This window comes from Chenopodium quinoa, unplaced genomic scaffold (assembly GCF_001683475.1).
Source record: "Chenopodium quinoa cultivar QQ74 unplaced genomic scaffold, ASM168347v1, whole genome shotgun sequence".
Classification (NCBI taxonomy): Eukaryota; Viridiplantae; Streptophyta; class Magnoliopsida; order Caryophyllales; family Amaranthaceae; genus Chenopodium; species Chenopodium quinoa.
The window spans coordinates 649,247-674,231 of NW_018742385.1; the positions used below are offsets into that span (position 1 = coordinate 649,247).

A 24,985-nucleotide genomic window follows, 5' to 3' on the forward strand; every position below is an offset into this window, starting at 1 on the left:
ACTTTTTCAACAAGAAGAAAACACGTACCAGGTCATTGAAAAATGGATGCTTCAGTGCATCCTCAGCAGTGATTCTTTTCTGTGGATCCAAAGCCAACAGTTTCTGCAATGTACACATAGTAAATAAACAAGTTTCCACCAACCAAATGTCTTAACTGTATAAAAACTTAATAAAGCTACCGATAGAAGATCTAAACCAACAGAATCAAGCTGCAGAACTTCTTGTGCCAAACCCTGATAAAGACAAATCAAAATAGCATATCAGGTTTTATATTACAAATACATAAGGGCTTAGTTTTAAAAAGTGCGCCTAGGCGCACTTGAGGCCGTTAGCGCCTTTTAAGGGTATCTTGTAGTTCCTTTGTTAATTTATGCATTTATAATATGTTATTTTGATTATTTAAGGCTTATTTCTTGGTCTAGAAGTAAGCTATAAGGTTTTGGGCACTTAAGGTGTGCCTCATATCCAAGAGGCGCGCTCCTCCGCTTCGCGCCTAGTGCCTAGGCTTTGGGGACCCTTTCCGCCTCGGTGCGTCCTCTCGCTTTTTAAAACCAAGCATAAGGCTGGAATGAATTTTCTCAGTCATACATAAAGTTGTAGCTTAAGGCCATCATAATTGATAGACAAGAAATATCATTAATTTGCCACTACTTGATCAGTGGCAGATCATGAAAAAAAAAAAAATTACGCAGATCAAAACTAAATGTGTGACACATAAATATGGGCATACAACTAAAGTAATAAAACCAAATAAGATTAACATTGCCAAATTTATTAAATATAATTGAGTACGTCACTCCTCTTTTTTTTAATGCATCACTTTCATTTACGCCGACTATGGTTAATTTATGTGCTCTAATAATATGTTGTACAAATAGTTTTTAAGGTATATTGGGCTACTGTCTATTGATGTAAATGGCAAACTGCCGCCCTAGCCTTTACAATTCTCTTTCCCCACCTCATTACCCTTCACTCTCTCTTTCTCTCGCTTGCTCTGTCTCCCTCTCTTTAAACCTAAAAATCCTAACAGTCATCATCCCTCGGAAGCAATGGACACCACCACTGCCACCAGCTTCTCTGACATGGCCTGACCATGTTCGACCACAGCCGACCAAGATATGGCCCCCCTCTCTCGCTCTTGGTCACTAAGGGTTCGTTTGGCATTGCTGTGGTTTTCTAGTTTTTAGTTTTTTGTTTTTTTGAAGTTATTAGTTATGTCACATAATGAATCAAAAATTATTAAGGCTTATTAAAATCATGATAATTTCGAAAACTGACAACGGAAAAGTGGAAACACCTTTTTCTTGTTTCCTGTTTTTGGTTTTTAGTTTTTTAAAAAATAGGAAACTGAAAACAAAAAATGATGTCAAACAAGCCCTAATCTATTTGTTTTTAAATTTATTATTGACCACCACCACAACCGTCCATTCAACAACAACCGCCTCCCTCCATACACGCACACTAACCACCACTATGCCAGAACTATTTCCACCATCCATCCTAAAAAACTTACAGAATTACTTTATAATTTTTTTGACATAAGCTAGAAGTTCACAGATATTGCTGTTACTAAGCTTCAAACAACAAAAGCCCTAGCAAGCCACTGTACTAAGCTTCAGTGTGGCTAGTCAGGGCCAATCCTCGTCAATGATTCAAGCTACTCTAAGAATGAAAAGGACAATAAAAAATTAGAAATTGTACAAACAAAAACCGCAGTAATCAAGACAGTAATACAGTAATACTTGTTTCTTTCAAAATAATAGGCCACATTGAATTTTTAAGTATTATATACATCTCTTTTTTCATATGCTCATGTCATGTGTTAGGAAATAAGAGTACGATGTCTCTCAAGTTCAACTAGAATAAGTTGCTAAAATGTATGAATTCTTTGTTACATTGGCATTAGCAGCCGAGAGATACCCTTAGGAACACCTATTGTTTAAACACCAAAATCAACGACAAAATTACACGCATATTACCTGTCCAGACTGATAAGACACTGAGATGAGACTAGGTGAATTGAGTTACACCAGGCCAAGTTTTCTCATGTGGTGTCCCAAACACCCTTCAAGACAAGCAAAGATGTAAACTGGACAGCAGATAAATTGAAAGGACAAAATAGTTCCTGGCAACGGACAAACCTTGAGATACTTGCGACAGCTGCTAATTCTCTGTTGTACATTAAGAGAGTATCTCCTCCCTTCACCATCTGAGCAAAGATACATCCCACAGCCCAAATATCAATAGGAAACGAGTAGGGAGCAGAAAGTAACTGTTCAGGAGAAGTGTACTCATATGTACAGTCCTGCAAAATTGAAAGGGCTAATATTATCTCAAGACAGATAATGCTAGAATATTTTGTTACATAAGACATAACATTCATTCAAGTAGAATTGAATAAACTACTGTATGAGTGTATCTCTCATGGCTGTCACTTGAATAGCGTGCAAGACCAAAATCAGCAATCTTCACTTTTCTATCTCTGTCCAGAAGAATGTTGGTAGGGCATAAATCTCGATGTATTATGCCATTTTCATGAAGGTGTTTAAGGCCGCTCAAAATACCATATAGAACAATCTGAAATTCAAAAACAAAAATTATACAGTTTATAATCAAAACTGACAAAAGTGAAAATGTCATCTACATGAACATTTGCAACGTCATCATGCGGTCAGTAAGCATCAACCATGAAAGATAATGCCCATCTCACATGGATCTCAAAAAGGAAAATAAAAGACCTAACACGAGTATTAATACCTGTCACTCTGCCAGAAAGAATATACAAGCAACCCAAACTGCAGGCACACCCTGCAAGGACTCCTTACAGCCTTCCCACATCGTTCAACTCCTCAAGAATTATACAATAGCACCCAACAAAGTGGACAGCCTTGCTTTTCCCAAGCTCTTTTTAAATAATAAGCTCGGCTCACAGAAAGCTGGAAGATATTTAAAGATGGCAAAGTGTTTGGCACATCTTACAGTCTACATCAAGTTTACGTGTAATGCATAAAAATCAATAAGACATAATCTGAAACTCAGTCACCCATCCACACAGCATTCCTGCTATGTATCTGACCTGCCTCATATGAAGCAGGCTTTTTACTACATTATCATAGCTGCCAAGAACATAATGACAATAATACATTTCCAAGAGGAACTAAAGTAAATAATCCAAAGCATTACTAGAGCAAACAATATCACAAAATTTTAATAGAATCATACCTAAAACCTTAGAGAACCATCCACAAACTCAAACGAGCTAAAGAGCTCACATAGTTGCCAACAAAAGTCTTAGTCAAAAATAAAATAAAATAAAAACAAATTCAGGTATTCCCTCCAGATTACTACTTTATTGTTATCTGTTTTTTTTTCTCCTGATTAAAAACTGGGGAGGTAGTCCAGCGCATACAATGGAGCAAATTAATAGTGGACTATAGTACACAAGTACATTCTACATTGTCATCAAACACAACATCTAGCTATCCAACAATCATGGACTATAGATTAATAATAATGACAATAAATCTTTTGAAATTATGTTAAAGGAAATTAGAACACCATACAAATTAACTTACATAGAGAACTGCACAAACCTTGATCATATGCATAGATGGGGTTTCTTCCACAATGTAATCACCCAACTCAATATCCAACGCCTCAAATATCAAGTAGATCTTCTCTCCAGACACACAGACATCCAGCAAACTGCTGATTCCAAGTAAATCATAAATCATTGTAATAATTACATAAAAAATGAACGTAGCACAACGAAGCGTAATGTAAATGATTTTAAAAAACTAAGTGTGGTAAAGTTTGCAACCAATTGTTTACCTCAATATATTCTCATGTTTTGAATCTTTCAAAATAGAAATCTCTCTCAGTAGATCAGAAGGAAGGCTGTCAAATTTGTTCATGAGTTCAATGATCTTGACAGCAACTTCACACTTAAGCTCCGAATTGAAACATAAGTATACATCACCAAATTTTCCAGATCCCAACTTCTTAATCAATTCATACTGAAATGCAAACGTAGCAATAAATAGACTATATATATATATATATATAAGAAAGGTTTGAAAATAAATCCATATTTCACCTTTGTGTCAAACCCTCTATTGGAATAGTATCCATGAAAACCTGCATCAAAATCAAATAATCAGAAGATGGAATTTAAAACAAAGACGAAGAAATTAACATAATGTCAACAGCCAACATCCTTTTATATACAACAGCATTTTCGAAAATCATCTAACAATAGCATAACAACATCAGAATCTCAACAAATAGTTCCAAATTTCAGCACTATCATCGGAAAATTTAATGTCACATCATATCGAGCAAATAACCACAAAAGTACATAACCTCGAAGAAAATCAACAGAATCATACCAAATACACAAAAAAATCGCACAGAATTTCATTATGATCAACTTAAATAGCTTAAAGTCGCATCAAACTAATCAGAACAATAAAATTTGATGATTAGTTACGTGACAGATGATCAGAAGGATAGCACTCAGGCGGCGGCTTAACCCGGAGCAGACGCCTTCTTACTTTCTTAGGGAGAAAGCGGAAGAGAAATAGTGCGCGGTGGGGAAAAACAAAATAACGCGGCATCGGCTAAATACAATGCAAGCACCAGGGTTTTATACTAAAAAACACCATATTCTACGCAACCCTTTCCAATTGTACCCTTAACATACCAGCTGTCAATTCGGGTAAACGGGTCGGGTAAGTATGGGTTGGGTCAACTCGGGTCTGGTCAATTCGAGTTAATGTCGTGACCTATTCGGGTCGAGTTTGGGTTGGGTCATGCTTGAGTCGGGTCACGTCAATTCATACATCTTATCGGGTTTAGGTTACTAACAAGTCGGGTTACATTCGGGTCAGGTGAATAATAGATCGGATATAATTCGGGTTTTCACGGGTTAAAACGCATTAGGGTCATTTCCGGGGTTGAGTTGGGTTCGGTTCAAGTCAATAATTTGCAGGTTATAATCGGGTCTCGGGTCATTCTTGGGTTTGAGTCAGGTTCGGTTTAAGTTAATAATTTGCGGGTTATAATCAAGTCGGGTCATTTCCAAGTCGGGTCATTCTTGGGTTCAAGTCGTGTTCGGTTCAAGTCAATAATTTGCAGGTTATCTTCTTTTGTTGGACTGACTTGGTCTCACTACATCAAAGACAGAATACTTTGATCAATATTAACATAGAGTAGTTTTAGCCTTACGAAATTACGACTTTACAAGTAGATTAGAATATATAAAGCGTATATCTTTATTTAGCTAGTCAATGTCTACAATAATAAAGATGTATAAAATAATAAGTCGAGATGATTTCGAGTAAGGTTAATAATAAGTCGAGTTGATTTGGGGTCGGGTCAATAACAAGCCTGGTTGAATTTGGGTCGGGTCAATAACAAGTCGTGTTGATTTCGGGTCGGGTTTGTAACCGGTCAAGTTAGTAACAGGTTAGGTTAAATTCGGATTTTTAATTCACGGGTTAAAACGGGTTTGGGTCAATTTCGGTTCAGGTCGGGTTTGGTTCAGGTCAATAATTTCGGGTTATATTCGGGTCGGGTCATCTCCAGGTCGGTTTATGTTCAGGTTCGGGTCTCAAATACTCGAGGTAACTCGGGTCTAGGGTTGGTTTCAGGTCGGGTCTGATCAGGTTCGGGTCAACATTTTTTCGGGTTTAAACGGGTCGGTTAATAATCGGGTTTGGGTCTGTATTTCGGGTCGGGTCAGCTTTTGACAGCTCTACCTTAGAGGTGATCAAAGTTAGCCCGGCTTTACTTTGGGTGGGTTTTGGGCAGATTTTTTCGGCCCAAAAAAATGTTTTTTTTTTTTAGGGTGGGTTTGGGAATGCATTTTAAGGCATATTTAGTTGATTTTTTAGGGCCCGACCTAAAAATAGCCCGAAAAAGCCCGCATGGCTGGACCATTTTGGATGGGTTTGGGCACAAAAAATTCGGCCCGAAGCTTGGCCCTACCCGGCCCGCCCCGAAAAATGGGCATAATTTTTTAGCTTCGGCCCGGCCCGCCCAATGATCACCTCTACTCTACTTGTATACCATGTTTTATGTGCGAGTAGAGGTGTCAAAACTAACCTTAAAAATCATTTGTTTCAAATTGTAACTAATCTGATTTGATTTGAGAAATTAGGTTGCAAACCTAATCTGTAATTGACTTGATTTCAATCTAAATCCGAATTTGACCTGATCAGACCTGTCTAGTACCGATTTGATCTAACCAAAACTTAATTTGAAACTGATTTGACTTGACCTTGAACTTAAACCCAACCAGGTTCACCCGATCGAAACTCAAACCAATCCGAATCAACTCTACAAACACCCAATTCAATATCATTTGTTTTTAACCCGAACTGATATTAACCTAACGCAAATTTTTAACTTGGCCTGAAGTTAACGTAATATGATTTCAATCCAACCATATTTGTAACCTAACCTATGATTTAACACCAACCATAATTTCAAAACCAACATATGAATTATCATTATAGAAAACTAATTAACAATACTCGTGTTTCGGGGTTTTTTTAATCCCTTGTAATACAGGTTGTGAATATAAACGGACCGCCGGAGACATCTACAAAAACAACAAATATTTTGTTTAACAGAATATTTGCCTCCGACGATCAACTTAGTGATCAAAAAACAAAAGTATAGAGAAGTTAGATCATTAATATGCCTTGAATGAGATGTCTCCATCCACCCCTCCAATAAATAATTTGGGTATTTATAAGAGTGAGAATATGTGTATTCTAAAGTTGGTGCCCTAAAAAAGAGTGCACTAATTGACGGCGCAATCAAGTAGAGACACATGTCTCGTTGGGGGCATCGTTATGGTGCTTTTCTTTGGAATTGGGCCTCCTAATGTAAGGAGGTCTTCTCTCATTTAGGTGCTCTTATGCCTTGTCACGTGTCATCTTTTAATTGGGACACGTGTTGCCCTTTTGACATGATCACGTGTCGAGGAAGGTAAGTTTACCTTTTTGCCCTCATAAATTTGCGTCTAAATAGGACTTGTTTGACTTCATAAAAACACTTTGAATTTTTGTGTTTTCTAGAGAGAAGTCATAGCTTTTAAAGAGAGAAAGTGATTTTCCTTCCTCATCTTCAGAACTCTGCCGTGTGATTGCATTTTCTGTTCTTGTTCTCGAGTTTGTTAGTCAAATTGTCAAGATCTTGAAAGTTTCTCAAGTTTAACTTTCTACTTGAACTGAGATAGCCGTCTGGTTCTTCATTTATTTATCCTTTCTCATACACTTGTTTTTATATTTTAAACACGAACAAGCACAATATTCAGATTCGTCCCTCTTTCCTCATGAGGTTGGCCATTCGCCTGGGATTGCTGAGTCTAGAGTGGATGGAGACAACTCCTCTTTTCTTTAGACAGGGTCCATTTCTAATGCGTACCAACTCATACTCACTAATTCTTCTCTGTCATTGCAGTCGAACATGGCATGTACGAGAGGTACAATTGAACGAGAGGCGGCAAGAAACCGAGGCGGTCGCATAACCATGCCATTCAAATAAATCTCGCAACTATTGCTCATTGCTTTGAATGCGAGTCTTTCCGTGTGTAAACGGATCAATTGCTGATTATGGAACATAATAATAAGCATTACTTGTTCCAGCCTTTAGCTTAAAAGGTCTTTAAACAAAACATACGACCTTACAACTTATGTAGCTCTTCTTGCTTCATTCTAAGTTTATAAGTCGATAACTTAGCTTAACTTCAATGGTTTGAGGTCACTTTCAAAGTGGAACACTCAAGCAGTATCCGATACTCGTGAAGATAACAAGTTGCTAAGTCAACTACAATAACATGAACTCATGGGTTGAAATGGAATCTAATTCCTTTAAACCGTTCTATGTTTCCTATATTTCTTATCATACAATATCTCATGACCTTACTTTAAGAACCATTTCTTTAAGTAGCTTGACGCTTATACTTTGTTAGTTATAATCAAGCACCTAGTGCGCCGTAAAACAAAGTTCCATCTTTTTCTTTAATTCATGCTTGAATTACTACATCAATGAGTCCTACTAATTTATGTATGAAGCGAAAAGATACGTCGGTTGTCAAATATTGACAATTTGAGTTTGCAACTCAATACTTCATGTTTTATCAAAACTACCTAGTATTTTGAATACATGATGTCCAACCGTCCTTTCGAACTTTATAAAAGTCATTTATGAGAATTATATTATAAAAATGGTTTTCCTTTCTTTGAGAACTATCCTCAGAGATTTCCTTTACCAATCATGAAAACAATATAATTTGACTTAGAATACTACAAATATAAGTGAAAAGTATAACCATTTATCAAGAACATAATAAGTTTGAAATTTAAGAACATTCATGCAAACTTCAATCTTATTAAACGTCTTATTTACGCATAAAACTTTGTCCCTATTTGGAGAAAATAAGGCGATTCCAAGATCCAAAGAAACAATGAGTGGTTAAGCATGATTTGGCTTGTCTTAACACTCAATCTTCTAAGGTTAGCAACTCTGGTTAGAAACTCTTTGCTAATGGCTCCAAGCCGCTCTTGGTTAGATAATCGTCGCATCTAATGCTCCCTTGACGAATTATCTCTTTTGCCTAGACATGTATGGACTCCATCACTCATATAGTTGAGTACAACCAAAACCAACATGCACACCCGGTGTGCCTTACGTTCCTTGGAGTAGTGATGGTACCTCGCTTTGGCGTAGCCCACCATCACCCTCTTTCGGTTGGTAAGTGTTGTTTTGGAAAGACAAGTTTTACTCAATATTATTAGGGACCTAGGATTTTTATGTTGGGTGTTTTAAGTGAACTTAATTAATCATCCCAACATAATGAAAACCTAAACATGCATCTAACATATCATTCATATATAAGCACAAGCATAAATATATAAAGCATAAGTATAAGATGCATATTGGCAACTAGCATGACCCCTTGAATTCTTCAACTCTGCAAAGGGTCTTCTTTTGCAACATGATGGCTTCGTCTTCCAAGAACATCCGTCTTCAAGACTTAACCAAAATTATGCAACTACTAGTATCTACGATTAGGACTATTCTAAATATTAAGGTACTGTAGGGAATATTTCAAGCACCATAACCCCAAGATTGAACCCCACTATGGTCATACATTAAAGTATGGTGGTGTTCCAAAGGGAAGAAAGCTAGAGCAAAAGAGTCGCCAACAAGTTTTAGGAACTTGTAAACCAATCACGAGGTGAAGGTTACACCCCTTAAACGGTCCTGGAGATCGTCAACTCCATAAGGTCGGGAACCAAATAGGGTTCGGGGATGAGGGTACGAATCCAATCTACAAAAGAAAGGGCTCGCCCTATAAAATAGGCCTCTACTTTATTCTACTCGTATTCATGTGTGCTTCTTGACTAAGATGCAATCAATAGGTTAACCCTAAACCTGTTTATCTATGTTGGTTGAAATTTAATGCACAAATAAAGCTATTATTGGCGATCACTTGAATTAAAATCACATTAGCCTAAACCAAATTATTAATTATCTTATTAAGCGCGATTTAAAATACAATTTCCCTTTAACAGGCATAAAAGGCGTGATCAAGCAATAAATAAATAATACCAATCAACATAATAACAAGCATAATAAATAATCATAATTATGATAATAATAAAGCTTTAAATATAATAGCAAGATCCTAGGCATGATGCTAACAAGATTAATAACAAATCCTAGCATGTCACTAAACAATAAAGATCAAAGCTTTAAACCTAACATGCTATTAGAAATAATACGAAGCACCCTAAACATGATACTAGAAAGCATTAAATAACATCCTAACATGATACTAGGAATTAATAAATAATAAACATAATTTCTACATTGAAATAAATAAGGGAGTAAGCTAATCTACTTACTTTGAAGCCTCGTAGCTCTTTCTAATAACAAAATACACGAGTTAGTAAACTTCAATGAAAATAATAAAGAATTAAATTAAATAATCAAATTAGAAAAGTATAAACCTTGCACGTCTAGGGCGAAGGCAACCTCGAACTTGGCTAGGTGATTCTAAATCTTGTGTATGCGGAATTGTGTTGAAAAAGGTTGGTTTAGAAAGAGAGAGAGAAAGAATAAGATATATTGCTTAAGAGAGAGAATAGAGAGAATTAGGCGATTGTTGATGAATAAAAACAGAGGTCGCGGACCCTATTTATAAGAAAAATAGTCCGAAAATTGACAGAATTTGATAAGGAATAAAACTACACGTTGTCGCCAGAAATTCACTCTGTCGCGAGGCGACAGACTTGTCGTTTCGCGACAGCCTGGCTATCACACGATTTCCACGCGGAACCCGATCTTTAACCAAATTTCATCTACGGAATCCGTACAGAAGATAAAACGTATCTTTAAAAATAATAATATAATAAAATAATAATATTTTATTCCAAATAAAAATCCATCTTAAAATAATTATTAATCCTAATAATATTAGAATTTAAAAGAACCTTCTAGAAACTTCTAGAAAGTTATAATTAATCCTAATAACTTTGGAAACAATAATTAACATTGGGCCCTCCTGTAGATCATTGGGCCGTATGTAAATAATGAACCGGGCCCAGTTTAGTATTTTGGCCATAACTTCCTCAATATTCATCGGAACTGGGCTTATAATATATCGTTGGAAAGGTCTTTTCAAGCCCCATCCAATTACACTATTATTGGACCCTTATCATGGACCAAAATAAACTGGATTGGCTATTTTTAATAAATAGAGTGGGTTTTCAAAAAAAGAGAGGAGAATTTTTAATAAAACTAAACCGCAACATTAGACTTTCCACACTTTCACCTCATTCGATTATGGTTCGACGTGAAAGGATTTCATCACTGGGTTTGGTTTTGGGGAGACACAAATGGGTGTCTACAGAAGCCCCCACTTTGACTGAGTTTGGAGAAACTTAGGTTTCGAAAACAAAAGTCAAAGTATCGATAGGGACGGAGAATGATCTAGAACGTTATGCCATCCCAAATCATTCTTATAACGCCGATACCTGCAAAACAATGTTAGTTAAAACAGATAAAAAAGTTATGAAACGAGTATCTTGAACCGTTGAGCACACGTCTCTGGAGGTAACCGTTTTGTTGTTGCACTTGTTTTGACGACCTTTTACAAGCTAGAGAACGCCATCTTTGAAGGTAACATTGCGTTGTCATCTTCAACATTTCTTGGTGACAATCCTCCACAGTATCTCGGGAACATCGTCGAAAATAATTGTACGTCGTCATCTTCAGGGTTGTGGCAGCACGTCGCCACGGCAGTATGTCGCCGCTATAGATAATCTCTTCTTTATCTTGAGAGACCGTCGAAGGTGACCATATCTTGCCTTCTTCAGAATTTGTGACATTATCTCGCCAGGGCCGTATCTCGCCACTAGACAACTTCCTCTCTATGTTGGGACATCGTCGAAGATCACTCTACGTATTGATCTTTAATATTACGCAATACGTCGGTGCTTCTATTGTTTTGTGAACCATTACGTCGGTGCTTCTATTGCGTATGAACCATTATTTCGGTGCCTTTGCTATGAGCCAATATTTAGGCGCTTCAAGCTAAGTGAGACGATCTTTTATCAGGTCGATCACTTAATGTGGTTGTAATCGAGCCGATTACTAAATCATGTCAATTTGCTTAGAGGGGCTAACTAGCGTACCAAGGAACCCAAACTGCTACACCAGGTCCACATAACCATAATATGGAGCCTCATATATTGTCGCCGCCCCAGCGCCAGCCAGAACAGCTTGTCGCCAGCATTTGCGTCTGTCGCCAGGCGACAGAGTCTATCGTCCCGCGAAAAACCTGTCGTTTGGCGACAGAATCGGGTTTTTAAATACCCGTTTTTTCTTCTTCATTTCGCTGCTGCTCTGTTCGTTCGTGCTTCACAAAAATATCGAAACATCCGTTCTTGCTCATTTCTTGGCCAAATCGCTCAAACTTGTTGCAAATCGAAGCTTTTCTCATCTAATTTCCCGATCTATGTAAGTTTTGTTCAAACTCACTTCAGTGTTTGATGAATTTTACGTTCTTGTTCACGAATTTTCGAAAAATTCAAAACTTACTTTGCTTAATTTGCTTTGTTTGTTGAATTTTATGCCTTGAATTCACTTGTTTATGTTTGTATATTGCCTTGGGAGTATTTTGAGAATTGCTTGACTCAATGTGACTCGTTCTTTGTGTTTTTTGCCGTCTTTTCTTGTACAATTTGTCACAATATTTGTTATATTATTGTAAGAAATTGTTTGTTTTCTTGAAAATGCTAATTATGCTTAGATTGAATTTGCCTTGTGAGTACCACGTACTCTATTTTTGCGAACATAGTATCATGCGGTTAGGCGAACCTTAGATACTATAGAGCCTTAAATTTAATTACTTTTACATAATTTAGCATGGCTAGACGACGTGGTTCTGGTTCTTGATTGAGAGATCCACGCCGGGAGAACGAGCCTGCCAGCCAGAGCGAGGATGCTTTGTCTACGTCCAAGCTTGGACTTCTTCCAGAGTGGGACGAGCGCACTCTGTTCCATGCACCTGTGCATCATTTGTCGGAGCGAGTCTGACGCGGTCTTCAGAGTGGGAGGACCCGTAGTCACAGCTCGGGTAACACCACCATTGGCACACTCTACGACACCTTTATCAGTAGAGATGAGGGTTTGCGGCAGCTTCGGGAGTCATGTGGGTTGACTCCTCTTCTTCAGGCCACCCGGGCCATGCTTTCATATGATGGGGGTAACCTCGTCGTTCGATCTTTGGTGGAGTTCTTTTGGGACACCACCAACACCTTCCACTTTCCCTGGGGTGAGATGACGGTCACTTCAGCTGACTTTAGTGTCATCACGGGGCTAGAGTTTCAATCTGCTCCTCTTGCGTTCGACAACGATATTACGGTCCATTCACTGATCGTTTTGGAGTTGTTGGGTCCGATCATCATTCGGGCCCGAGCGAAGGCTCAGTCGGGACAAATGAGATCCCGATGCATTCACCGTGGCACACTAGTTGCGGCTTTCGAGGATGATGCTACCACTCGCGAGCAGCGGGCGCGCATCTTTGTGCTTCTTTTGTTGTCAGGGACGTTTTCCCCTGATCGGGGTAGTAGAGTACCTCTTTACTACCTGTCCGCTGTTCGCGACCTTCACTTGGTCGGGACATAAGACTAGGCCAGCTTGGCCTATGCGGAATTCCTGCTGGGCCTACGACGTTCTTGTCGTCATAGGGCCTTGTTTGGAGAGGTCGCACTTTCCAGCTTTTGGAGGGTCGTAGAGGTACATCTCTTTCCTCTTCTGGGATTTAGCTCTAGACTTAGTGTAAGCTTTTACCGACCTTTTCCATTTATGTAGATCTGGTTCTACGAGTATTTCCCTTCACTCGCGCCTGCGAGACCCTCACCTCGCGTGCTCCCTGTTGCTGCTAGTTGGGGAGGCCGCCGAGGTCCCCATGAGGTGCTTCGCCTTCGAGAGATGATCCTCTCGGTAGGTTCTCGTAAACACTGCTTTTTCAGTTATATTCTTTTGCTTAGCTTTTATCTTACATAGTTGTTTTGTAGGAGCCTGGTCCGGTCTATCGACCTTGGGCCAACTTTGTTGTACCTGTGCTAGCTGCACAGTACACTATCGAGCGTCGTTATTTTCTGGGGACATACGACGTGGTGGTCTACTTTGGAGAGAGGGTAGCCATTCAGCATTCCTTAGAGGTTTTTGTCGTCCCTGCTCCTCCACCTCGGCACATGTTCCACAATGGCTTACAACGGGACCGAGCGAGTGGATCATCTCGGGGCACTCCTTGGAGATCCTACATTCTCCTTGAGCAGAGCTACGAGGACGATCTGCTGCCGTTGCTAGCGTCGGCTCCTGTTCTTTGTGAGGAGGCAGTGGTATGCTTTTTACTTTGTCTTATTTGCTTTCCACTAGGTAGCCTCCAAGTGATTTCTAACCTTTTGTCTTTACCTCTATCAGACAGGTCCTAGGGAGTTTATTCCTCCGAGGATGTCCATACGCTACCAGGGCATGTATGGGCCGATCGAGGAGCTGATTCCGCCAGCTCCAGAGGAGGAGCGGTTCGTGGAGCGCTCTATTCCCCGTCACCAGACTCGGGTAAGCATATTTGTACATCTTTACTTTTATATTTGATGATATACTGCTACTAACTTTGTCGTTTTGACAGTTTTCTCGTGATGTGGTGACAGCTATGGCGAGGTGCCTTTGGAGCCAGCTTGTGAGGTTGCGGAACCGTGCTACCTGTCGTAGCAACGATGCTGAAGAGGTATTATTTCGACTTTAGCATTACTTCTTTGTTTTATCTTTACTTGCTTTCTGATTTGATTCATTCTTGCAGGGAGAGCCTATTCATTCTCCCCGCACTCGGTCGAGACCCGAGCGTAGGAGGGAGACAACTAGGTCTGACTCGAGGCGTCGTCGTACTACTTCGGGTGGTCGGGGTGGTCGTTCTGAGGTCGCCCCTATAGAGGAATCAGCCTCATCTCCTGAAAAATGTTCCAGTTGGGCCGACCAGCCGAGGAGGGATGGCGGGGACTCCTTTCATGGGTGATGGGACGTACGCGGTTGGCTCGTCGTCGCAGCAGCCCTTGTAGCCTCAGCCACTGTCTATCAGATATCAGGGTGAGCCGGGTTGGGCTGGCCCTGAGTTGCGGTTTCCGGTAGTTGGTGGATCGGGTGATGGTTAGGGGCACACTCCCCAGACTATGGCGTTTTTTGATGCGATGGGTGTACCCCATCATTTGCGGCCTCCCGCACCGTAGTTGTACCTGTATTTATTATTTATTTTGACTTTGTAGGACCTTGTCTAATTTGTATTATATGACACATGTATTAGACACTTGTATATATGCGATTATTATTTATTAAGCTCATTTTATTTCTTGCATTTTATTTTTTCATTTTATTTTATGTGCGTGTGAGTGTGTGAAAAAATGTGATTTTTGCGCAAAAATTCCGTCATTTTTATTATTAATGGAGGGTACCGACTTTCTCCCCAAAAAAAGAAAAAATGAAAAATACAATGAAGTAAAATATTTCGAATAAAAATAAGCCTAAATTAATTAAGCTTAATTTAATCAAGAGAAAAAAGGATAGAGATGAAACAAAGTGGGTTTGATTAGTCAAATCAAAGTCGAATTTGAGTTAGGAAAAACGCGGTTTACAAAGCGCGTGGTTGTCGCTGATAAAAATAAAATGGCGCCACGCGTTTAATTCTGTCGCCATGCGACAGAGTCGCCTGGCGACATCGTTGATTTACCGAATCCTTTCAGAAATTGAATTCTAACGAGAAAAAACTTATAAATAGCCCCCAGATCTGACGTTTTCTGCATAATTCAAATAGATTAATAATTAAACAAATTAAGAATTAATCATGTCTTTAATTAAGAAAAACTTTTGTGATTTTACACGTGAGTGGTGTCGTTCTTTAACCGCTAAAGAGAGAAAAGAACTAGACTTTTTTCACATGGGGGGTATTTATGGCATAAATTAAAGGGGGTAGACCTTGACATAGATTTTATTCATACCGCCCTAGAATATTGGGATGCTAATTCTCACTGTTTTAAATTATTTTATGATGAAATTTGCCCTTTGCCGGAAGAATTTGGAGCCAATCTAGGCTTCTCCTCCTTAAATCTTGCGGTAATGCCTAGGATAAGTGAGTACTATTATAAAGATTATGAGCGATTCTTTGATCTTAGGGGTGAAGACCTAAAAAACATAGTGCATGGTAATACTATTGATTTAAAAGAATTTGCACTGTTTTTATTTTGATAGACCACGCTCTGAATCTTTTCATGTTTATAGAAGAAGGGCCTTTCCCTTTTGCATGCTTAGCCAGTATCTTCTTACTAGTGGTAGAAATAATGAGGGCCAAGCAATAATCATATCTGTCTTAGAACAAACAGAATCAGGGAGAAATCCAATGCCGTTAATTGTTGGAGAAACTATGCTGAGTCTTGATGAATTGAAAAAGAATCCAAAAGCACCCCTTCGAAGTTCTCCAATTTTATTACAGGTAGAAAAATAATATCCTTAATTACAGAAATTAAAGAAATTATTTTTGTATTTTAATACTAATCAAGTGCATTATTACAGATATGGCTCATGGAGAGAATGGGATTAATTAGTCCTCCTGAAGATATTGACAAGTACACTCCCAACTGTTTTGTTCGGCGAAAGAAACGCTTTTCTTTAAAGATGGGCCGCCGTGAATGGGGCAAGGTGTTTGCTGCTGGTGACTTTTCCATAAACTGGGTCGTCCCTTGGTGGAAGATTGAGAAGATGATTGGTTGTAACAACCAACCTTTTTGCCGTCTCCCTAGTTTATCAAAATTAACCTTCTATTATCCCTATAGAGTTAAGAGACAATATGGCATCGCACACACCATCCCTACGGGAGATCTTCGCCGTCCTTATGAATTCCCTGTTTCACAAGAAGTTGAGCGCTTTGATAAGTACAAGTGTGGTAGGCCTTTATGGGAGGTGATTACCCATAAGGTTCCGCCCTCTTTGTCTAATAGTGTGAAGCAATGGCTTGATGGAAGATCTCAGAAGGACCAAGTCAAGATTGAGAAGACCAATGTGAAGACTCGTCTGGGAGACAAGAAAGCCTCTGTTAAGGAACACCTAGGTGAATTTAAGACTCCTATTATGCCTAAAAAGAAGAGTTCTAAAAAGGACAAAGGGAAAAGAAAAGTTGACTCTACAGAAAAGAAAGTTTGGGTGGAGAAGAAGCATGAGGTTTCAGCGGAGGGAGATACTACCTACGCCAAAATAGAATGCAGATCTTCTAATGGGTGCCTCCTAGCAAAGGTGGTGGATGAGGAAGAAGAAGATGCGGATAAAAATTGGAAAAGGATTAAGAAAGAAAAGAAAGATTAGAGCATTGCTTTTCCTTTGATTTATTAGACAATTTAAAATTTTTTTAATTTAATTTCTTTAAGCTTTATTTCATCAATAATGTAATTTTTTATTACTTAATGCAATTTCAGCTTTTTATTTAAATTAACTTTACATTTAAAGCAATGAAAACAATTAAAAATATTTATTTTCAGAAGATTTCTTCGAATACAGAAGTTGAAAAAAAATTTCCAGAATGCACCAAATTTGTCCAGATACTCGCAGAAAACTAGCGCTTCAGGTTAAAATTCTGTCGCCGGAGTTTACATTCTGTCGCCTGGCGATAAAATTGTCGTCTAGCGACAGAGTCTTTTTCCTGGCGCCAGACTTGTTTCTTTGCAGTCATAAATAATTCAATTATAGGATGCGAGTAATTATGGGTAGTACTTCTTAAGTTGGTCAAGATTTTTCATATTCGAAAACTCATTGCCATACATGTCAGTTAATTTAGCCGCGCCTCCTGACAGGATTGTCTTGACAATGTATGGTCCGGACCAATTAGGCCTAAACTTACCTCTTGGATTTAAAACATTTTTTCTTAGTGCCTTTAATACCAAGTCCCCAACCTTTATATTTCTAGTCTTGACCAAAGTGTCTAGCCATGCTAGTTTGATAGCATTGGGTATGATGTAGAGCTTCTAGTCGCTTTTCATCAAGTAGAATTAGCTCTTCATACCGTGCTCTAGTCCATTCAACTTCATCGGGTTTACTTTCTAACGCGATGCGTAGAGAAGGTATTTCTGACTCTACAGGTTGTACGACATCCATTCCATACACCAAAGTGAATGGCGTATTTCCTGTTGATGTTCGGATTGACATGCGATAACCCCACAGTGCGAAGTGGAGTTTTTCAGGCCAATCTTTGTAATTATCTGTCATTCTCGATGATAGTCTTTAGGTTCTTATTGGCGGCTTCAACTGCTCCATTTTCTTGAGGCCTATTTGGAAGAATGGTGATGTTGAATACCATACTTTTGTAGCAATTCTTCACATTCGGCTTGAAAGTGAGTTCCATTGTCACTTATCATTTCATGTGGGATTCCGTATCGACAAATTATATTTCTTTCGATAAAGAGTGCTACATGTTTTGCAGTGAGTTTAGCATATGATTGTGCTTCAACCGACTTTGTGAAGTAATCTATTGCGACTAAAATGTATCCATGACCTCCTGTCCTGAGAGGTGTAATATTTCCTATTATGTCAATTCCCCATGTTGAGAAGGGCCATGGTGAAGTATATGTGTAGAGGAGAGATGGAGGAACATGTTGCAAATTTGCATAGATTTGGCATTTGGGACATCTCTTTACATATTTATGACAAACCCTATTCATGGTAGTCCAATAGTATCCTTCTCGCATTATCTTTTGGACTAGCATTTTTCCATTACATGTGTTCCACATATTCCTTCATGGACAACTCTCATAGCTCTTTGAGCATCCTTTTTACCTACACATAATAAAGCTCGACCTTTTGGCACCCCTTTGTGTAACTCATTTCCTATGAGCACAAACTGGGAAGCCAAAAGTCTTAACGCTCGTTTTGCTCTTTTGTCAGCATGAGGAGGGTACTCTCCTTTGGTGACATAATTGAGTATATCGGTGTACCATGGTTCTTCTTCTTCTTGTTCTTCTTCTTGAACTACTTTATCATCTTCTATAGCTTGAATATATGCTGGTTTATGCCTTTTTCTATGGTTAAAGGCATTTGCTCGATTTCCTTAGGGATTCTAACCATTGATGCTAGTCTTGCCAAGGCATCGGCGAATTGATTTTCCTCTCTAGGTAGATAGGTGTATTCTACCTTTTCCAGTTGATCAGTGAGAGTTTCTAGGTAAGTTTGGTAAGGGGCTAAGCTTTCGCTCCTAACCTTCCATCTTTTTGAAATTTGATTGATGATTAAAGATGAATCTCCGAAAATTGGAAGTTTCTTTACACCTAAGGCTAGAGCCGTTTCGAGGCCTACCACGCATGCTTCATATTCAGCCGCGTTGTTGGTAACGTCGAAATCTAGCTTTATGGAGATTGGAAGGTGTTCCTCTTTGGGTGATACTAATAAGATTCCTACGCCATCCCTTTTGGTTTGAGGCTCCATCAAAGTATAGAGTCCATGTATCATCTTCTGTCATCATTAAATTCTCGTCTGAAAATTCGTTATCTTCTATTGGTGTCGAATTTTCTATTGGGAAATCTGCTAGAAAATCCGAGACCACTGATCCTTTAATTGCCTTTTGAGGCATGAACCCTATATCGAACTGGGCTAAGTTAACTATACACCTCAAAATGCGTCCATTAAGTGTTGATTTCTCGAATAAATACTTGAGAGGATCCATTCGTGACCCTACATAGACAGTGTGTACAAGCATGTAGTGTCTTAACTTGGTCGTGGCCCACACCAATGCGAGGCACAATTTCTCAAGTGGTGCATAGTGTGTTTCATATTCGAGCATCTTTTTACTTAGGTAGTAGATAGCATTTTCTTTGTCTTCTACCTCTTGTGCAAGCATAGCTCCCATTGTCTCCTTGGTAACTGTCAAGTATAACCTTAAAGGTATACTTTGATCTTCTCAAAGGCTTTTTGACACTCATCGTCCCATATTACTGGCACATTTTTCTTAAGCTTTTTGAATATTGGTTCACATATCATGGTTAACTTGGATATGAACCTACTTATGTATTGCAACCGGCCAATGAAACCTCGAATTTGTTTTTCAGTTTTGGGTGGTGGCATAGACCTGATTGCTTTAATCTTGGTTGGGTCTATCTCTATTCCTCTAGAGCTTATGACATATCCCAAGAGTTTTCCTGAGGTTACTCCGAAAGCACATTTGGAGGGTTTCAACCTCATGTTATATTTCGTTAGCCTTTCGAAGAACTTTCTTAAGGCCACTTGATGTCCTGGACGGTCCTTGGATTTTACAATCATGTCATCTACATAGACCTCCACTTCTTTGTGCATCATGTCATGGAGTAGGGAAGTCGCTGCTCGTTGGTAAGTAGCACCCGCGTTTTTCAACCCAAATGGCATTACCGTGTAACAGTAAGTACCCCAAGGTGTTATGAATGTTGTTTTCTCCATGTCTTCTTCGGCCATGAGAATTTGATTGTACCCCGCGTATCCATCCATAAATGAGAGAAGTGTGTGATTTGCTGTATTATCCACCAAAATATCGATGTGTGGTAAAGGGAAGTCATCCTTTGCACTTGCCTTGTTTAGATCTCGATAGTCGACACACACTCGAACCCCTACCATCTTTTTTCGGAACTGGGACCACATTTGCGACCCATCCGGGGTATTTGGATACCCTAATAAAACCTGCAGTTATTTGTTTTTGTACTTCTTCTTCTATTTTAAGAGCTACGTCGGGTTTCATTCGACGTAACTTTTGTTTTACAGGTTCCATTCCTGGAATTAATGGTATTGTGTGTTGAGTTATTTCTCTATTAATGCCTGGCATATCTTCATATGACCAAGCGAATACATCGATAAATTCTTCAAGTAGATTAATTAAATCGGTTCTTTCATCTTTGCTTAGTGTAAGTCCGATTTTAACTTCTCTTTAAGTGGTTGGGTCTTTTGAGATGTCAACCGCTTCTGTATCTTCAATTATTGGTGTTTTTTTTTCGATTATTTCCATTGCTTTAATAATTTCTTTGTCATTTTCATCATGAGTTAAGTAATGCTCGTTATCTTTAGTTAAAGAAAAACACGAGAAATAAGGGAAAGAAGACATATTTTTAAATTCAGAAATCCTTACATCGAATAAAGAGATGTCCGTTGGGACTTGACTACTAACTATCCTAGGAGTAGAAATAGAAGATGGAGGTGCTACAACTAGAGACTTGGAAGACTCGATAGGGGAAGACTCTGACTCAGACTCTGACTCAGACGATTCTTCAAACATTGGTCCTTGTCCTGTAGTTACAAAGATCTTCCTTCCATTTGTAGTGGTCAGCTTTACTGTCTCGCGCAATCCTCGCATTTGGTCTTCTATTGGAGTAATGAACTTTGATGGATCAAATTTTTCACTTTGTAGGATCGTTTGTATGAGTGAAGAGTTGTCTTCCACGTATCTTAGCTCATTCTTTTGTCGCCCAAAGAGGAGTCCCATGACATTAAAGTCAAAGCAAGGGGGTGTTTTCTCCCTATGGTTAGGAGTTGGGATCTCATCTAGAAAGTAACAGTCTAGAAATATTTCGAACCCTGGTTGTCTTATGCCATTTACAACAAAGGGTTCAGGAAATTCATGACATGGATAATCCTCTCCCTCTCTTATGAATTTTCCATTTAAGGTGAGCGGATATTGATCCATTGGTATTACTTTCTTTTGCGTGCGAGCGTTCCTACGTGCTTTAAGGTTTTCCTGGGCTCGCTTAAGGTCTACGAGAGTTGGTTCAAAACCAAGTCCGAAAGTGTCCAATTTAGGGAGGCCGGGTAATCCCATGTGCTAAGCTATCTCTTTCTTCTTTCCTAGAGTCATTCCAGGGAAGTGTCCTTGCCTTCTTAGGATAGCATTAGTAACCATGTTTGAGTAGAGGTCATAGTGAAGAGGGGTCCTTTCATCTTCCTCTATCAAGGAGACCTCTTCATTAAAGCCCCACAATTCTTCATCATCCTCATCATGTTCCACATTAATTAGTGGGTTTTCTACTATTTTAATCCTCATAGGTGAAGCGTCGATCGTAATTGATATTCCTCCAACTATGGCTTTCACCTGTTGATGAAGAGATGAAGGGACGGCCTTTAGGTCATGAAGCCATTGGCGTCCCAATAGTAGGTTAAATGATGCCTTAATATCCACTACTTGGAATGTGTTAGCATGCTCGATTGCTCCCGCCGTTATGTTCATGGTAATTGTACCTAATTCTTGGCGGCGTGAGTTATCGTAGGCTCTTATTCCTTGTGTTGATGGGGATAAATCCTCATCTCTTATTCCTAACATCCTTGCAGTTCTAAGTGGGAAAACATTAATTGTCGATCCATTATCTACAAGGGTCATAGGGACATTCATCCTTTTACAGATCACTATGAGGTTAAAAGCCTTGTTATGTTTGTCACCTTCTGGCGATAAATCCTTGTCCGAAAAAGTGATCAAGTTGATAGGACTTGGGAGATCACTCGTGAGGAAATTGGCTAACCCCTCAGGAGTGGTGTCCGAATCTATGCCTACCTTAGCCAAAGCATCCATAACTGCAACTCTATGTTCTCGGGATGTGGCTAAGAGTTTCCATACATTCATTTCGACTTTGGTCTTCTTTAATTGCTTGACAACATCGTTGTCTTCTATGATCGATATGGGAACTTGTTGAATAGTAGGCGTAGATTGTGTTGTAATGGGAGGTTGCATTCTCCCGGACCTTGTGAGGACATCTATGGGTGAATCTTCCTCGTCCTAAATGTCACTTACTAGATATATTGTTGATATAGGAGTCTCTTCGATATCTTTGAGGTAGACAACCTCATCACTGCCCCATACTCCATTAATTGTGGCATCTTGTGGGAGTTGGACTAGTTTCTTCTTATCAATCAGTCGTTGAATTAGTTCTTTGAACTTGAAATAGTTCTCTATTGTATGTCCCCCTGATTGATGATATGAACAGTAATACCTATCTGTCCTTTTAAGTGATTCAAATGGTCTTGGTTCGAGAGGTTGGATTTTACCATTCTCGGAGAGCATTTTGAACATGTTGGCATAAGATGTCCCAATTGGAGTGTATGGCCTATTATTCCTTTTGGGAGTGTCAATTACTTGTAGGGAGAAGGGTTTCTTCTCCTTTGGTGGAGGTCTATTTTTGAGCAACTCATTTCGTTCTTTTAGACACTCCTTGGCCTGAAACAACAGCTTGTTTGCTTCTGCCATAAGTAGTGTAAGTGCATGTATATCCTGCCTAGTCATAGGTTCGTGCCCACAGGAGTCACTAGCATCTTTGAAGATCTCTTCTTCTTCGATTGTCTCAATAAATTCAATAAGACTTGATGGGTCTACTTGACTCTCTTCGTCGGAAACGGACAAAGAATTTGACAATGGTGTGGTGTTAATGCTTGGCTTCTTACTTGCTGGGGGCAATGGAATTTTGTTGCTATTAATTAGATCTTGAATGGCTTCCTTTAACCTCCAAAAATTTTCCGTAGGATGGCCCCTACCTTGATGATACTTACAGTGTGCATTTGGATTCCAGCTAGCCGTTCTCTTTTCGACAAGTAGGACCCCAAATGGTCCGATGGGAGTTATAAGACCTTTTGCGTGTAGGCGATCAAACGCGGTGTCATAACTCATACCTATAGGAGTATAGTTCTTCCTAAACGGTTTCTTTTGTCCTTGGTTGTTATTCATAGCTAGGACTTCATTTAGATTAAAGGTGCCAACATTATTTGAGTGGGTGGTTTTGGAAGAAGAAGGATTGTCGTTCTTCTTACCTTTCCAGCCACTATTGGAGTTATTGTTGGCACTTTTTGGTTTAGCTAGGTCCTCTTCAATGTTTATACCAATATCATAGACGGCCTTTAAGGTGTGTAAATTACTTTGGTACCTAAGGTGCTTAGAATATTTTTCTTGGAGGTTCTTAATGAACATCCTTACAGATTCTTTTTCACTAGGCACCTCAACCATTTTTGCAGTAGTTTCCCTCCATTTGTTAAAGAAGGAAGTAAAGCCTTCATTTTCTTTTTGTTTTAATATCTCAAGTTCTCTATGATCAGTTTCAACTTGAATATTACACTTATACCTATCAATGAAAGTACTTACAATGGACTCCCAACTAGAGGTCTTCTCTTTGTCAAGAGAAAAGTACCATTGTTGACACACAGTTTCTAATGACAAAGAAAATACAGAATGAAATGCTTTTTTGTCTATTCCCTTAATATTCGTTACAGTTTCGAAAGCTCTTAAATGAAAATAAGGGTTATCCATAGGCTTGAACTTCAGGATGTCGTTGGCATTGAACTTCTGCGGAAGAAGGTCCTTGTCCACCGAGACCCCTTGTGAGCTAATCCCTTGGAACCTAAAGTCATTGGACAACTTGCTCAAACTTTCCTGGATTAGGTCCATTTGTTGTTGTTTCACGGGGTCGTTGATTTGAAGAGTCAAGCCCTTTAATATTTCAGCCAAGTTAGCTACCTCTCCCCTAACTTCATTAAGTTCTTCTTGACTGGCCATTATCTTCTTAGCTTTCCTTTTCCTACCAATTGGTTTGTCAAAAAGTGCAACTTGAATGAAAGTGTTGTCCTTGATTAGACGCCCTTCTTTTCTTGTCCACGCGCTGTAAATTAAACCATATTCGTTTTAATGACCCGACTCTAATCGACTTTGATTTTATAATAAAAAAAGCAAAAGTAGGGTGCATATTTTGGGAATGGGTTCAATCAAGTGGTTGATTGGAGGATTAATATCCGACTTACCCCCCTAAAAGAAATGACGGAAAATACGCATTCAAGACTCTCTAGACATGGTCATGATATTACAAACATGTTAGGTGTGTGCATTATAAGTGTGTGTGAGTGACATGCTTTGACTCTTGTGTATGACCATGGGACTTAAGTGCCTAGACTCAATTAAATACTTGGACATGGTTTAAACCATTAATAAATCGGTGAACTGATTAGTAAACTGTTTAATTAGACTCGTCGTGATGACTCGAGCAAGAAACTAGATTGTCGCTATAACAACAGGACTGTCGCCACTGTTTAAAGCCTGTCGCCAGACGACAGAGCTGTCGCCATGCGACAGACAATAAACAGAGGCGCCACAGCCTAGATTTTTGCGCCATTACTGGAACATTAATCTGGACTGTTTCCAGTGATCTGACTCTAAAGGGACATGCCTAAAGTCGTACTTAGTCAAGTTGATTAATTTATTAGCCTTTAATTAGCCAAATTAGACAAAGTCCTTTTTAGTCATTAGTTAATTTACTTAGTTTTGAACACAAGTCAAACAAACGGTTAGCACATATATAGTATGCACAAGCAAGAATGCACAAGTAGTTCACATAGTCACAATATGATGCAATGAGTTTGCAACCTAACCATGGCTCTAGTTCT

General features: G+C 39.0%; 1 protein-coding gene across 1 annotated transcript; it reads right to left on the reverse strand.

The window, feature by feature from the left end:
* Window positions 1–1,332: 1,332 nt before the first annotated feature.
* LOC110699017 (cyclin-dependent kinase A-1-like) lies at window positions 1,333–4,612 on the reverse strand. Its single transcript, XM_021876505.1, has 7 exons — window positions 4,491–4,612; window positions 4,098–4,138; window positions 3,833–4,017; window positions 3,595–3,706; window positions 2,408–2,578; window positions 2,143–2,306; window positions 1,333–2,066 (listed from the first exon to the last, which is right to left on the reverse strand). Exons 3-7 carry the CDS (start codon window positions 3,913–3,915, stop codon window positions 2,012–2,014), a joined length of 585 nt encoding a protein of 194 aa, XP_021732197.1. The 5' UTR covers window positions 3,916–4,017; window positions 4,098–4,138; window positions 4,491–4,612; the 3' UTR covers window positions 1,333–2,011.
* Between the last annotated feature and the right edge of the window lie 20,373 nt (window positions 4,613–24,985).

Coding starts and splice junctions, on each gene's coding strand:
- LOC110699017 (XM_021876505.1), bottom strand. CDS start 3,915: ATGAACAAATTTGACAGCCTTCCTTCTGATCTACTGAGAGAGATTTCT. Junction 3,707..3,832: donor AAACATGAGAATATATTGAG/GTAAACAATTGG, acceptor TGGAATCAGCAG/TTTGCTGGATGTCTGTGTGT. Junction 2,307..2,407: donor ATGAGAGATACACTCATACA/GTAGTTTATTCA, acceptor TCAATTTTGCAG/GACTGTACATATGAGTACAC.